The sequence below is a fragment of the Arvicola amphibius genome, chromosome 6 (genome assembly GCF_903992535.2).
Source record: "Arvicola amphibius chromosome 6, mArvAmp1.2, whole genome shotgun sequence".
NCBI classification, from domain to species: Eukaryota; Metazoa; Chordata; class Mammalia; order Rodentia; family Cricetidae; genus Arvicola; species Arvicola amphibius.
Window position 1 is genome coordinate 8,507,065 of NC_052052.2, and position 13,802 is coordinate 8,520,866.

The window sequence follows — 13,802 nt, forward strand, 5'->3', positions numbered from 1 at the left end:
AGCAGGTAAAGGCTCTTGCCATCAAGCAGGCCAACCTGAGACTGATCCCAGGACTCACATGTTGGAAGGAGAGAACTAACTCTTGGGCATTGTTCTCCGATCATCACATGTACATGGTGGCTCATGTGTGAGAATGCTCGCACACATGCCCATGCACACAAAATAAATAGAATATATTTTTTTTAAAAAAGTTCCAAGGTATTTGGGCTTCATAGAAAATTCCTATCTTTTAAAAAATGGTTTTTTGCCGGGCAGTGGTGGCGCACGCCTTTAATCCCAGCACTCAGGAGGCAGAGGCAGGCGGATCTCTGTGAGTTCGAGACCAGCCTGGTCTACAAGAGCTAGTTCCAGGACAGGCTCCAAAGCCACAGAGAAACCCTGTCTCGAAAAACCAAAAAAAAAAAAAAAAAAAAAAAAAAAATGGTTTTTTTGGGTCTGGAATTTCAAATCCTTTTCCCAACTCCTTCTGCTTTTTCTTAACTCTTGTCACTTTGTGACAGCATGTTTTCTGAGAAAGAGATGGGCCTTGTTTTGTAATGTTCTCGGGGACTTGTGTGGTGCAAGCCCTGAGAGACAGAGTTCCCCCAGGATGCATCCTTCCCCTCCAGGCTTCTGGGGATGGTCTGGCTCCCTGACTTCTGGTGAATTCCATGGGTTTAGAATTCCCCTCATGTCTTCCCAGATACATCCTGCCCCCAGCTCCGGTCTGATTTCCCTCCTCCAGCCCTGGCTTGTCGAGGTTCCCATAGGGGAATTCTCATGAGCAAGAATATACAGCCAGTACTGGGTTCCCACTGGTGCAGCAGATCCAGTGGGTGTAAAGGTGACCCTGGTAAGCCACCAAGGGCAGGAGAGCTTTCTTGGATTCCTGTGCGGGGACCGGTGACTTCCAGAACCAGCCAGATCCTGCCTGGAGGCGGAATTCCGTAGGATGCTCGAGAAACCACACGGGAAGGGGTGGGCCGAAGGAGACTATGGCTTCTCTTAGTTAAAGTCTGCCTTCCTCCATGGAGAGGGATGCTGCAGCAAGAACTCAGAGGGCAAGGCAGGGCAGTTGCATTACTCAGTTTGAGAGCAGTGCTGCTGGGACTAAGACAGCCCTTACTGGAAGTTTCTGTGGCTATCACTCATATCTGACCCGAGGGCTTCATGAGTAAATGTGATTCATTTCTAGGTATGCACAGCGCAGCATCTGCTGCATCTTAGGACAGAGGGAAAGTTGGCCGTGAGCCCTTGAGGCTGGGGTCCTTGCGTAAGCAGCTTATCCCAGTTTGGGCCTGTGTGATTCTGCTGAACTGTGTCCTGACCTTGAGGGTGGCCTATCTAAGATCACAGTCTGTTGTTTTCCAAGCTGTGAAGATTTCCTGGTTGGACCTGCAGGCAAGGCAGCCTTTTAGAGGACACATCAGCTACACACAAGCATGCACACACGCATGCATGCACGCATACACATGCACGCATGCATGCACATGCACATGCACACACACAGATGCACACAGACGTGTGCACACACGTAGATGCATATAGATATACACACATGCATGCACGTGCACACACACACACACATACACACACACACACACCAAACCAAAAGGGAGGGATCTGTCCAAGAGAGATTAGCAGAAGAGCTTGGCCTAGAGAGTGGGGATGGGCAGAAGGTGGGGAGTGTGGGCAGCCCAGAGTGGGCAAGGAACGAGCACCGCTAGCGGAGGCGGCAGGGGAGGAGTCCAGTGGTACAGACGTCAGCGGGTTGTGACCCCACTATTTCTGGGCAGCGCAACCAGATGCTAAATCTTCCTTGATAACAGGAGTCAGAAATTCAGAAATTGCAGCTGTCGGGAGAGAGACAAGCAGAGGTGGGGGTGTGGGGGTTCTAGCTGTATCTGGGGGTGTGCCTGGATGGGGGGGTGAAGCCTGAGGAGACAATGCAGGTGTTTGAGAGGAACACATATGGTCTGTTTTTGCCCAAGTCCAGGTGTCAAGAGAGTATTCAAGTGTGGACGCTTCAAGGGAGTTCAGTTTCTGATCTAGATCTCTAGTACCAGAGTGACTACAAAATTTCTGGTGCTTTCTGGGTCAGCGCTTAGGGGCATCAACCCTTTACCCTGGAATCGTGTTACTTATTAAGGTGGCCTAAAACTCCACGTATTTGGGGCACCTTCCATCCTATTGGTTCTTGCCCGCCCAGGGCTGGCCTCTCTCTCTCTCCCTGCTCTCTTTCCTCTCTCCATTCTCCTTTAATGACTTATTTTATGCGTGTTGGTGTTTTGCCTGCTTGAGTGAGGGTTGTCAGATCATCAGGAACTGGAGTTACAGACAGGTGTGTAAATGTTGAGAATTGAACCCAGGGCCTCTGGAAGAGCAGCCGGTGCTTTCAGCTGCTGAGTCGTCAGCCTGGTGACATATCTTAGGCTTCCTCTTGCTGCTGTCACAAACGGTCACATAGTTGGTGGCCAGGAGTAGCACAGGTGCATTATTTAATGGCTCTGGAGGGTGGGAGGCTGAAAGGGGGGTCTCAGAATTGCGTTTCTGTTAGAGAGGCTCCAGGAGGGGCCTCCTTGTTCTTCCCAGTGGCTTTCTCCATCCTCATCTTCTCCAGGGCTTAGCCGCCCGCCGGCATCTGCATCTTCTAAAGACTTTGCAGTCAAGTTGGTCCCCATGGAGATGAGCTAAACTTACAGTAGCAATGGAGACCTAACCAGGTTCCTTAAGAATTACACTGATGTCTTCTAATACTTGACAACTTCCTACCAAGTTCCTTTTGGGCTTCATCCCCCTCCCCTCCTCCCTGCTGACAGTCTAGGCTGCCTGGTAACTCACTCTGCAGCCTAAACTGACCTTGAACTCCAAATCCTTCCCCCACCTCCAAAGTCCTGGGATCACAGGTATGTATCACCATCCCAATACTTGCTTTCTTTTGTTTTTTATTAAATGTATTCATTTATTTTACATCCCAACCGCAGTTCCCCTCCTTCCTCTCCTCCAATCCCCTCCCCCAGTTCTTTCTTTTTTTAAAAATATTTATTTATTATGTATACAATATTCTGTCTGTGTGTCTGCCTGCAGGCCAGAAGGGGGCATCAGATCTCATTTCAGATGGTAGTGAGCCACCATGTGGTTGCTGGAATTGAAGTCAGGACCTTTGGAAGAGCAGGCAATGCTCTTAACCGCTGAGCAATCTCTCCAGTCCACCCCCACCCCAGTTCTTTCTTTATGCAGTCCTTAATCCATGTATATGTCTGTAAGGACATGCATGCCAGGTGTGCATGTGGAGGTGAGAGGACAACTTGCAGGAGTCGCTTCTCTCTTCCCACTGTGTGGGCCCTGGGGTTTGACGTCATCATTGGCAGCAAGCACCTTGACCTTCTAAGGATTTCACTGATGCCTGGGGATTGGGAGGGTGGGCTCTGTCTAATGTCACATGTCCTTACAGCCAAGAGTTCAGAAAAGATGTGGAAGAAGAGATTATGTGTCTGGGGTCTTGGCCTGCCATTGCTGACTTTGCAGATGGAAGATGTGGCCCAGTAGCTGTGCTTGTTGTAATAGATACATGAGGCCGAGTGCTTCAGAGAGGTTTTATTTGGGACTGACAGATGGTTCAGTGGCTGAAAGCATTCACTGCACAAGTCTGATACCCTAGAACCAACACAGAAGCATGCGCCTGTAATCCCAGATGCGGTGGGAGGTGAGGATGGGGGGTCTACGTAGCAGAAACAATGAAAGACCCTGCTTGAAGAAGGGAAGTGGAAGGAGAGAACCGACTCTTGAGAGTCGTCTTCTCACCTCCATAGGTGTGCTGTGGTGTGTGTGTGTGTGACTGTGTGTGTGTGCACAGGTACCCACACTCACACAACTCTCATATACATGCATACATGCACACACACTCACACAACTCTCATATACATGCACACATGCACACATGGCTTAGCAGTTAAAGGCTAGGCTCACAACCAAAAAAAAAAAAAAGAGGTTTCTTTGGCTTTTGGTTATGGGGTCTGGAAAGTCTAAACAGTTTGGTACTAGCACCCTGTAGCACGGGAACTCAGACATGTGCTTTCAAAGATCCCTTGGTAGCAGCAGGGGAGATACTCATGGTTAAGAGCACCTATTGCTCTTGTAGAGGACAAGGGTTCAGTTCCCAAAATCCTCATGGTGGTTCATAACTATTCATAACTCATTTATAACCAGGGGACCTGACGTCCTCTTCTGACCTCCATGGGCACCAAGCACACATGTGGTGCACATACTACATGCAGGCAAAACACATACATATAAAATAAGATTAATCTATCTAAAGAAAAAGAAAAGCTTCCTATGGTAGCCAGATCCAGTGGTACAGGCCTGTAATTCCAGCTCTTCAGGAGGCTGAGGCAGGAGGATCACAAGTTCAAGACCTTCCTGGCAACTTAGTGAGACCTTCAAAATAAAAAATAGAGGCCAGGCAGTGGTGGCACATGCCTTTAATCCCAGCACTCGGGAGGCAGAGGCAGGTGGATTTCTGTGGGTTCGAGGCCAGCCTGGACTACAAGAGCTAGTTCCAGGACAGGCTCCAAAGCTACAGAGAAACTCTGTCTCAAAAAACCAAATAAAATAAAATAAAAAGAAAAAAATAAAAACATAACAAACAAACTAAAAACCCTTATGCATATGTATGTAGGTGCCCTGGAGGCCAGAAGAGGGCATCAGATCCCCTGGAGTTGGAGTTACAGGAAGGTCAAAGTTGCCAAACTGGGGTCCTCCATTGGAGCAGCAAGTATGGGTAACTGCTGAGCTACGTCTCCAGCCCCATTTCCCACTTGGAAGCAAAGACAGATTTCTCATCCAGTTAATTCTGCCTGGGGTGGTACTTGCAAGGCTGTGGGGTAGAGACATCCCAAGCGTCAGAATAGCTGTTCATTACTTTCAGTACTAGGGTGTTATCACATGGAGGTAGAGGTGAGGGGCCCTCATCTCTTCAGTTCTGCCCTGCACTGGCCCATTTGGGGATTTTGTTTTGACGTGACTTAGTTCCCACAGGTATGGCCCAGCTGTTCTCTTTCTCTCTCTGTTGGTTGATACCAGGTGGGACTTTCTAAAAGTGAAAATTACCAAGTCTGCTAGAGAAAACCAAACCAACTTGAAAATAGTCCCGGAGATGGTGAGGTTTTGGGGTACTCTTTTCATTCTAGAGCTGCCCAGGTAGGGCCTCAGCCTCTGGCTGTGTAACTCAGCATCCTGTGGACATGCCACTTTGCCTTGAACCTATGGGGAACCCCACCTAAAAGCATCCACCTCTTGGTCCTTGGCCTTCCCCCACCCACTCTTCCTTTCTGATCCCCCCTTCCCTCCCAGGCAAAGGCCAGAGCCCAGATGCTTAGTCTCCCATCCCATTAAAGGACATCAGGAGTTTACCGGATCTGTGCCCATCTCGGTCGGTCCTCACGTCCTTACCGTTCAGAAGGTAGGACTGTCATAAACAGACACTGAGATTAGTACCACTTCTCTGCCAGGGCCCCTGGTGGAGGTCAGAGAACAGGTTAGGAGTCGGTTCCACCACGAGTGTGTTGGGGTTTAAAGTCAGGTGGTCAGACTCAGCAGTGGCCATCACGTTTATCCCCTGAGCCATCTCATCGGCCATTACAAGACTGTATTAACTTAACCCTGAATTCCTGGCTCTTCCAAAGTGATGAGCCTAGGCATCACTTGAGGGGGGCTGGAGAGATGACTCAGAGGTTGAGGGTACTGGCTGCTCTTCCAAAGGACCCAGGTTCAATTCCCAGCACCCACGTGGCAGTTCACAATTGTCTATAGTTTCAGTTTTAGGGAATCTGACACCCTCACACAGACATGCAAGCAGAACACTAACATACATACAATAAAATAGATAAATTAAAAATAGAGCCGGGCAATGGTGGCATATGCCTTTAATATCCCAGCACTAGGGAGTCAGAGGCAGGCGAATCTCTGTGAGATCGAGGCCAGCCTGGTCTACAAGAGTTAGTTCCAGGACAGGCACCAAAAAACAAAAACAAAACCAAAAACACCCTACAGAGAAACCCTGTCTCAAAAAATTAAAAAAAAAAAAAAAAAAAAAAAAAGAATTCGTTGAGGATTTGCAGGAGAAGGCTGGTTCCATGGCCTGGGAGCATTTAGGGTGTGCTTGGGGCTAAGATGGACCTCTACTTGGCTTCCCCTTACATCTCTAGGAATGGCTGGGTTGGCCTGTGGTTCAATTCTTTTGTGTGACTAAGAGAACTAGCTCCTTTCTCCCTAAGTCCCTTTTAGGCTCCCTCCATGGGGCTCTGGGTAGCAGGCTCCCATTGCTTCCCTGGTTAGTAAGAAGAGAGCTCACCCTGCTGGTAGGTTGAGAACATACTCAGAATTTTAGAAAAGAGACCTCTCAACATCCCAAACCTTTATTACTCCAGCTCCATGGTTTACCGCGTCCATGGTGACCATGAATGGTGACGTCCATCTAAATGCCCACTACTCAGAAGGCTGAGGCTTGGGAAACTTTTGTTCATAACCAGCCTCGGCTACATAGCATGACCCTGTATCAGCCTCGGCTACGTAGCATGATCCTGTGTCAACAAGCAAAGCCAAACAAAGAGCACGCAGTATAATTCTACAGGTTACTCAAATAATGTCCGTTAGGGCGCTCTCCATCTTCCCATTCCTGAGCAGCCTGTAATCCAGATACTGAGGTCTGTTTGTTTGTTTAATGGTCCTGGGCCTGAAACCCAGGGCCTCACTCATTCTAGGCAGGCACTCTACAGCTGAACTATATCCCCAACCCTCTGCCCTGACCCCAAGTCCTTCTATTTATCTCCACCAAGTACCCAGGATGGACTTGAATTTGTGATCCTTTTGCCCCTGTATCCTGGGTGATGGAACTATATGCATGGGATTTCTTTTTTAACCTTTTGAGTCAGGGTCTTAGTAGCCCACCATGGCCTTAAACTCGATATACATAGTTGAGCGAGAGCGTCTGCCTCTAGAGAGCTGGATTACAGGTACATGCCAGCATGTTTGACTCTGAAGTGATATTTTTATTATTTTTTTTAAAGATTTATATATTTATTATGTATATAGCATTCTGCATGCATGTATGCCTGCACACCAGAAGAGGACACCAGATTTCATCATAGATGGTTGTGAGCCACAATGTGGTTGCTGGGAATTGAACTCAGGACCTCTGGAAGAGCAACCAGTGCTCTTAACCTCTGAGCCATCTCTCCAGCCCCCTGATATTTTAATTATTATTTAAATTGTGAGTCAATTGATGTGGGTCTAGGATTTGAATTCTGATCTTCATCATAGAGTAGTAAGCATTTTCTTTTTCTGAGACAGGGTTTCTCTGTGTAGCCCCGGTTGTCCTGGAACTCACTCATAGACCAGGCCAGCCTCAAACTCAGAGATCTGCCTGCTTCTGCCTCCCTGTGAGTGCTGGGATTAAAAGTTTGAGCCACCACCACCTGGCTGAGTAGTAAGGTCTCTTGAACTGACCCATCTCTTCAGTGTCTACACCGACATTTAAAAATGAGTAAATTGTAGTAAGTCCCTTGACTTTGGATCATGATTTGATGTGGACCACAGGGTGATACGTTGCCCTGTCTGGTGCACTGAACTATGGCTGAGAAGGGAGAAAATGAGACATGGCAAGACTTGAATCTCCCGTTGGCTCTTGGTTGCTGTGTGAGTTTGGGCAGACAGCTGTGCCTCTCTGGGTTGTAGTTTCCTTATTTGTAGAGCAGGAGCTGGTGGAAAGCAGGCTGGATTTGGAGGAGTGACGCGCGCACACACACACACCGCCACAGACCCAGGGACGGACAGCAGGGAGGTACTAAGACAGGTGGCTCTCAGATGTTCCAGGCCCAGGGCCACACGCCACACTCTCTCAGACTCTTTAGCTATCAGTGAGATGCTGAGGCAGGCCAGGAGGGAAAACCCAGGGCAAGGACACAGAACTTTCCCACACTCTGCAGGCCCCACAGGGCCGAGTCCCGACAGCTCAGCTCGTTCTACCTCAGGTTTCTGTGAACACTCAGGGAGGGGCTGCTCACCAGGGAACTGCATGCAGCTGGTGCTGCCCGGTTGCTGTCTGGAGGCTTCTGGGAGCCCCCAGTGACCTGAGGAGAAAGGAAGGCTGCTTGAAGGAGCCCGGACAAAATGAGAGCAGAGACACCCTGCACCTCCTGACTGTGTTGTGCGAATGTCTCACAGCTAGCTGCTCTTCCTAGTCTCTTCCTAGCTGCTGTAGTCGGAACCCAGGCTTCACACATGCCGAGCAAGCGCTCCACCGCTGAGCTACAACCGAGCCCTCACTGCATGGTAGGCTATATTTAACATTTCAGTGAGTATGGCGACATGGTTTCAGATGTGTCAAAAAAAATATGTAACTAACACCCACATAGCCACCTTCCAGCCACAGTGACCCTGGTGCTGCTCTCTGAAGTTCCAGAAATACCTTTCATTCTCTGCCTCCCATCCCCACCCCGGGGGGCTGGTCACACTCAGGGTGTGTCTTCCCAAGCCAAAATTAACCTAATCTAGAAAGTTCCTTGCAGGTGTGCCCAGAGGCTCGTCTCCTGGGCAATTCTAGATGCTGTCAAGTTGAAAATCAGTGTTAGCCGTGACTAAGCCCATCTCACAGCAGGGCTGATGGTTCGGAGAACTCTAGAAAGCTGCAAGGAGTTTATTTCCAAGAATAAGTGAGGCCGGTGTTACTCATGAGGGAAATGCAAACAAGCCATACCACCACACCCCCACCAAAACTACGACGGCAGCTTAAAGGTGGCTTCGGTAACCGGCACTTGCTCATCATTAATTGGCATACATCGTTAAGTGCCAGCAAGCGTGAAGGACAGATGGCAGCCTCACACGCTGCAGATAAGTGACAACCGGTGCAGGTGCTTGACAAAAAAAATCAGATGGAGAATCAGGCTAGGGGTGTGGCTCAGTTGGTAGAGTGCTTGCCCTGCATGCCTGGGACCCTGCGTTCCAGCCCCATCTTAAAACTGGGTGTAATGGCACATGCCTATAATTCCAGAGCTTGGGAGATCGGGGCAGGAGGACCAGGAGATCAAATTATCCTTGGTGAATCGTGAATTTGAGGCCAGCCTGATCTACATGAAAGTCTACCTAGAAAAGAAAGGGGGTCGGAAGAAAGGAAGAAGCTTGGATTCGGAGCTGGCACTTCATTGTAGCTGTAGGCACATATATAGGCTAGCACTTGCCTTTAGTCGCGGCGCTCAGGAGGCAGAGGCGGGTGGACCTCTGTGAGTTCGAGGCTGGCCGGGTCTGCATAGAACTTCTAAGCCAGATTTTCTGCTGTACCCAGAGATGGGTGCCAAGTCCAGTCTTCATCAGAGAGGCTTATGGGATCGGATGCATAGACCCGAGGCCAAACATTAGGCAGTGAGAGAGCCCAGGTTGGAGGTCTCCAATGGGTCTCTCCCCTTGGTGATTGGGAAACCCCAAGGAAGAGGGGGAGGAGGAATTGTGGAAGCCAGAGGGGCTGAGTTTGCCCCAGAATCAACTAAGAAGGGCTCATGGGCACTCATAGAGACTGATAATCACAAAGCCTATATGGGTCTGTGTTAGGGCCTCTGCATGTATGTTATGGTTGTTGGCTTGGTGTTTCGGGGGGCGGGGGGAACTCCTGACAGTGGGAGTTGGGGTGTCTCTGATTCTTTTTTTGGGGTATCTCTGATTTTTTTTTTTGCCTGCCATTGGGACCCGTTTTCTCCTACTGGGTTGCCTTGCCCACCATGATGTGAGAGTTTGTGCCTGGTCTTGTTGCATCTTGTGTCCTGTTTGATTGATGCCCCTGGGAGGGCTGTTTTTATCTGGGTAGAGGGAGAAGGGAGGACTGGGAGAAGTGGAGGGAAAGGGCACTGCAGTCTGGATATATTGTATGAGAGAAGAAAAAACAAAAATAATAATAATTTTAAAAAATGACATTCTAGGGAGGACCTTGGATTTAACATAGTGAAGGGAACCCTGATGGCTCTTTTGCTTGGAGAGGGAGGGAGTGGGGGTATGGGTGGAAGGGAGAGGAGGGAAGCGGGAGGAGGAGGGGAGGAGATGGAAATTTTTAATAAAAAATGAGAAAAAAAAAGAAAAAAAATGACATTCTAAGACAGTGTTACATATAGACTTTGTCTTTAAAGAAAAAACAAGTTGGGCAGTAGTGGTGCCTGCCTTTAATCCCAGCACTCTAGAGGCAGAGGCAGGCAGATCTCTGTGAGTTCAAGGCCAACCTGGTCTACAGAGTGAGTTCCAGGACAGCTAGAACTGTGACACAGAGTGCCCTGTCTGGGGTGGGGTGGGGGTGGGGACACAAAGCAGCATTAACATGGCAACTAAAAGGCAAAAACAACCCATTGTCTATCTAGAGTGAAACAGACACACATGGGCCGTATCACAAGGCCATGGGCATTGGTGACTTCCAAAAACGTAAATGGTTCTTGAAACCTAATACCGAATTAAAGAGGCTGAGGGTGGGAGCTTGGGGAGACGGCTCAATGGGGAAGAACATATGCTGTACAACATCAGGTCCCCAGAGCACACTTAAAAAGCTGGGTGTGGTCACCAGCACCTGGAGCTCCAGTGCTGCTGGAGGAAGAACCAGGAAGGCTGCTGAGGCCTGTCCTGGAACAAGTAGATCAAGCTGGCCTCGAACTCACAGAGGTCTACCTGCCTCTGCCTCCCAAGTGCTGGGATTAAAGGCGTGCACCACCACTGCCCGGCCGAGAGACCCGTTCTCAAGGAAATAAGGCGGGCAGTGATAAAGCAGGGCACCTGATGTCCTCCTCTGGCTTCCAGGCATGTGCATTCACACGCACGCACATTCAGGGGCGCACACGCAAAGATTTTAAAAAGCAGCTGGCTATAGCAGAGAACGCAAGCAGAGCTCAGTGATATAATCATGTTTGCGAATAAAACATTTTATTTCCTTTTTTGTTTTTGTTTTGAGACAGGGTCCCACAATGTAGCCCTGGCTGTCGTGGAACTCAGTATGTAGCCCAGCCTGTCTCTGCCTCCTGAGTGCTGGGAGTCAAGTGTGTGCCACCGTGACCAACAAAACCCATTCTTTTGTGCACTAATTTTTTAAAAAGCTAGTTGCAAAAGAAAAGACTGGGCAGTTTGACCTATGTCAAACTCAAGAGCAGACAGAACTTATTAGCAGATAGGAGGGTTAATGCTCTTTCCAGAGAGGGTTTCTGAGTAGGCCAGGTATAGGTGAGGCCCTGTCTGTGGAATCTGAGCACTTATCCATCTGGGTATGCAGAACTTCAACCCATTCGTCTCTCTACCAGATGTGTTTTTGTTGTTGTTGTTGTCGTTTTAGTTTTTCAAGACAGGGTTTCTCTGTGTAGCTTTTTGGAGCCTGTCCTGGAACTCTTGCTTTGTAGACCAGGCTGGCCTCAAACTCACAGAGATCCGCCTGCCTCTGCCTCCTGAGTGCTGGGATTAAAGTCGTGCGCCATCACGGCCCAGCTTTACCAGATGTTTTTACTGCTGAACTTGTCCCAGTGACAGAGTGGGAGGCTTGTTAGTCCCCTGGAGGAGTATGCCAGGTGGAACCGGTTGTAGCTACTGACTTGACGGTAGCTGAGAGAACGGACTGGTGTTGAGGTGGGGGAGGTGGCCGCAAGCAGAGGAGGGCACAGAGATTCCTGGGTGCTCCACCTGCAAGTAAGCTGCCATTAGCTCTGTGGGGGAGGTGCTGAGTCAGGGATGCTCTTCCTGACGTCTATGACAATAGTCTCAGCCTGGCCTTGATGGTGAGTGGACACCAGGCCTCCTGGGACTGCAGGGTGGCATTGACAAGTCTAGCCCTGTCTCATCAGTTTCTCTGACCCTCCAGGATCGACCGCTCAAGAGCACCTGTGCTGGAGACCCCGGCTACCACCCCGGGGAGGCTGTGGGGAGCTGCTGTCACCGGTGCCCCTCAGGTGAGTGGGGTCCTGAGGGCAGGACATAGGTTTCTTGTTTTGATGTCTGACCCTCATGGGGGGACTTGTGACAAGGTGGGGGTTGGGGAGAGTGGGATAGAAGCTAGCAAACATGGTCACGGTTGGTTTACAGGTGCCCAAGGGCCATCCTTAATGTCACAGGGTCTGAGGAAGAGAGAGATCGGTTGCCTCACAGGCTAAGTTCTGCCTCCGCTACAAGGATGTGAGACCCTTCTGAGGTTTTGGTGTTGGCCTATGTAGCAGGGTCCTAGCCACGAGCAGCCCAGCTGCCATGCTGACTTCCTCGTCCCAGTCTCAGCTCACTGTTCACTTAACTGTGGTCTGAATGGGAAAATAAAGAAACGAAAAGGAAAGGCTGTGATGGTGGAGGAGAAAGTCTGTTGTAGATAAACGGGAGAAAGCATAACCAGAGACAGAGACATCCGGGAGAGTCCAGAGTGGGCATGACCCTGAGCTGGGCCATTGGAGGAGAGGAGGGAGGGGAAGGGAGAATGCAGACAGGGGAACCAGGTGTAGCAGCCAAGAGGGCGAAAGGTAGAAAAGGGGCAGTAACCAAAACGTCTGGATCACATAGAGAAGAGCTTCAGGGAGAAGGGTAGCCCAGCCGCTGGGCTGGAGAGTTTGGAGTAGAGGCTTGGGCATGCCTGCCATACCCTGTAACAGGTAGGGTCTGAGGGATGCTGGAGAACCTGGCGGCCAGGTCCGCTTTGATGTTAACAGGCACCTTAGCCGTTTGTCCCAGGTTTGGGACCTAACATCCTGCGTTGAACATTGATTCTGTTTTGCAGATGAGACTGTTGGGGTTCAGCCAGTTCAGTGATTTTTCCCAGGGTCTTAGAGCTGTGGCATGGCTGGATTGGCTGGGGCTAGAGCCCAGGAATCTGTGACCTCAGAGTCTCAACAGCCAATACCCCCTGTGACCATAGCCAGTTGTCATTTCTGGAGTTCGGAAGCCCTTTGCAATTCTTTGTTTTTTTCTCTTCTCTCCTCGCCCACCCTTAAATTTTCTTTTCAGTTTATGTGTATGAGCATTTTGCCTGCATGTATGTATATGCACTATGTGCATGCGACTCTTGCATAGATCAGAATGGGTGTCCGATGTCCTGGAACTAGAGGTGCAGGTGTTTGTGAACCACCACGCGAGTGCTGGGACTTAAATCTGGGTCCTCTTCAAGAGCCGCAATTGCTCTTAACCACTGAGCTATATCCGTGACGATTTTCTAGTTTTCTTCATTTTTCAGTTTGTGATAGGGGCTCGCAAAGCTTCCCAGGCTGGCCCTGAATTCGATCCGTAGCTCAGGTTGATCTTGAACTTGCCATCCCCCTGTCTCAGCATCGTGAGTGCTGGGACTGCCGCACACCACCCCGTCCTGATCTTTGCAGTTCTTGTCTGTCCCGAGCCAGGACATGTGTTTGTCTCAGCTTGCTCCGGGCTGCAACTTTCTTGGGAACAGGGTTTGCCTAACCAGTGCTGGGTTCCTGGAATGCTCACTCAGCCCTCGCATAGCACGAGTTCTGGGAGAACGTCAGGAAATCCTTCTGGAACATTCTTCGGGCCTGAAGATTAGAAAAGGATTATAAAGTATTTTGGTCCCCTGTGACTATATTAAAAGTCCTAAACCCATGTGGGGGCCACTGGTGGCTGGGGTATGAGGTGAAGCCGTGGTGTGGTCTCTGAGCTCCAGGAATAGATGTCTATTTGCAAGAGAGACTTTAGCTATGAAAGTCGAGGGTGGGAGGAAGTCTCTGTTACTGGCTCAGTGTAACTGCCCGCTGCTTCTAGGACAAGGCATGAGAGCCAGGCACTGTGTCTGGAGGGCTTCCTGTGGTTAGGTGGGGACA

At 49.7% G+C, this 13,802-nt stretch overlaps 1 protein-coding gene across 1 annotated transcript in view; it reads left to right on the top strand.

Moving 5' to 3' along the window:
- The first annotated feature begins 8,708 nt into the window (after window positions 1-8,708).
- The window catches only part of Tnfrsf8 (TNF receptor superfamily member 8), a 37,946-nt gene continuing 32,852 nt past the window's right edge, over window positions 8,709-13,802 (top strand). Inside the window, exons 1-4 of the mRNA XM_042055278.1 lie at window positions 8,709-8,781; window positions 9,029-9,187; window positions 10,577-10,641; window positions 11,750-11,939. Of these exons, the coding sequence (XP_041911212.1) occupies window positions 8,709-8,781; window positions 9,029-9,187; window positions 10,577-10,641; window positions 11,750-11,939 (487 nt within the window). The remainder of the gene's footprint in view (window positions 8,782-9,028; window positions 9,188-10,576; window positions 10,642-11,749; window positions 11,940-13,802) is intronic.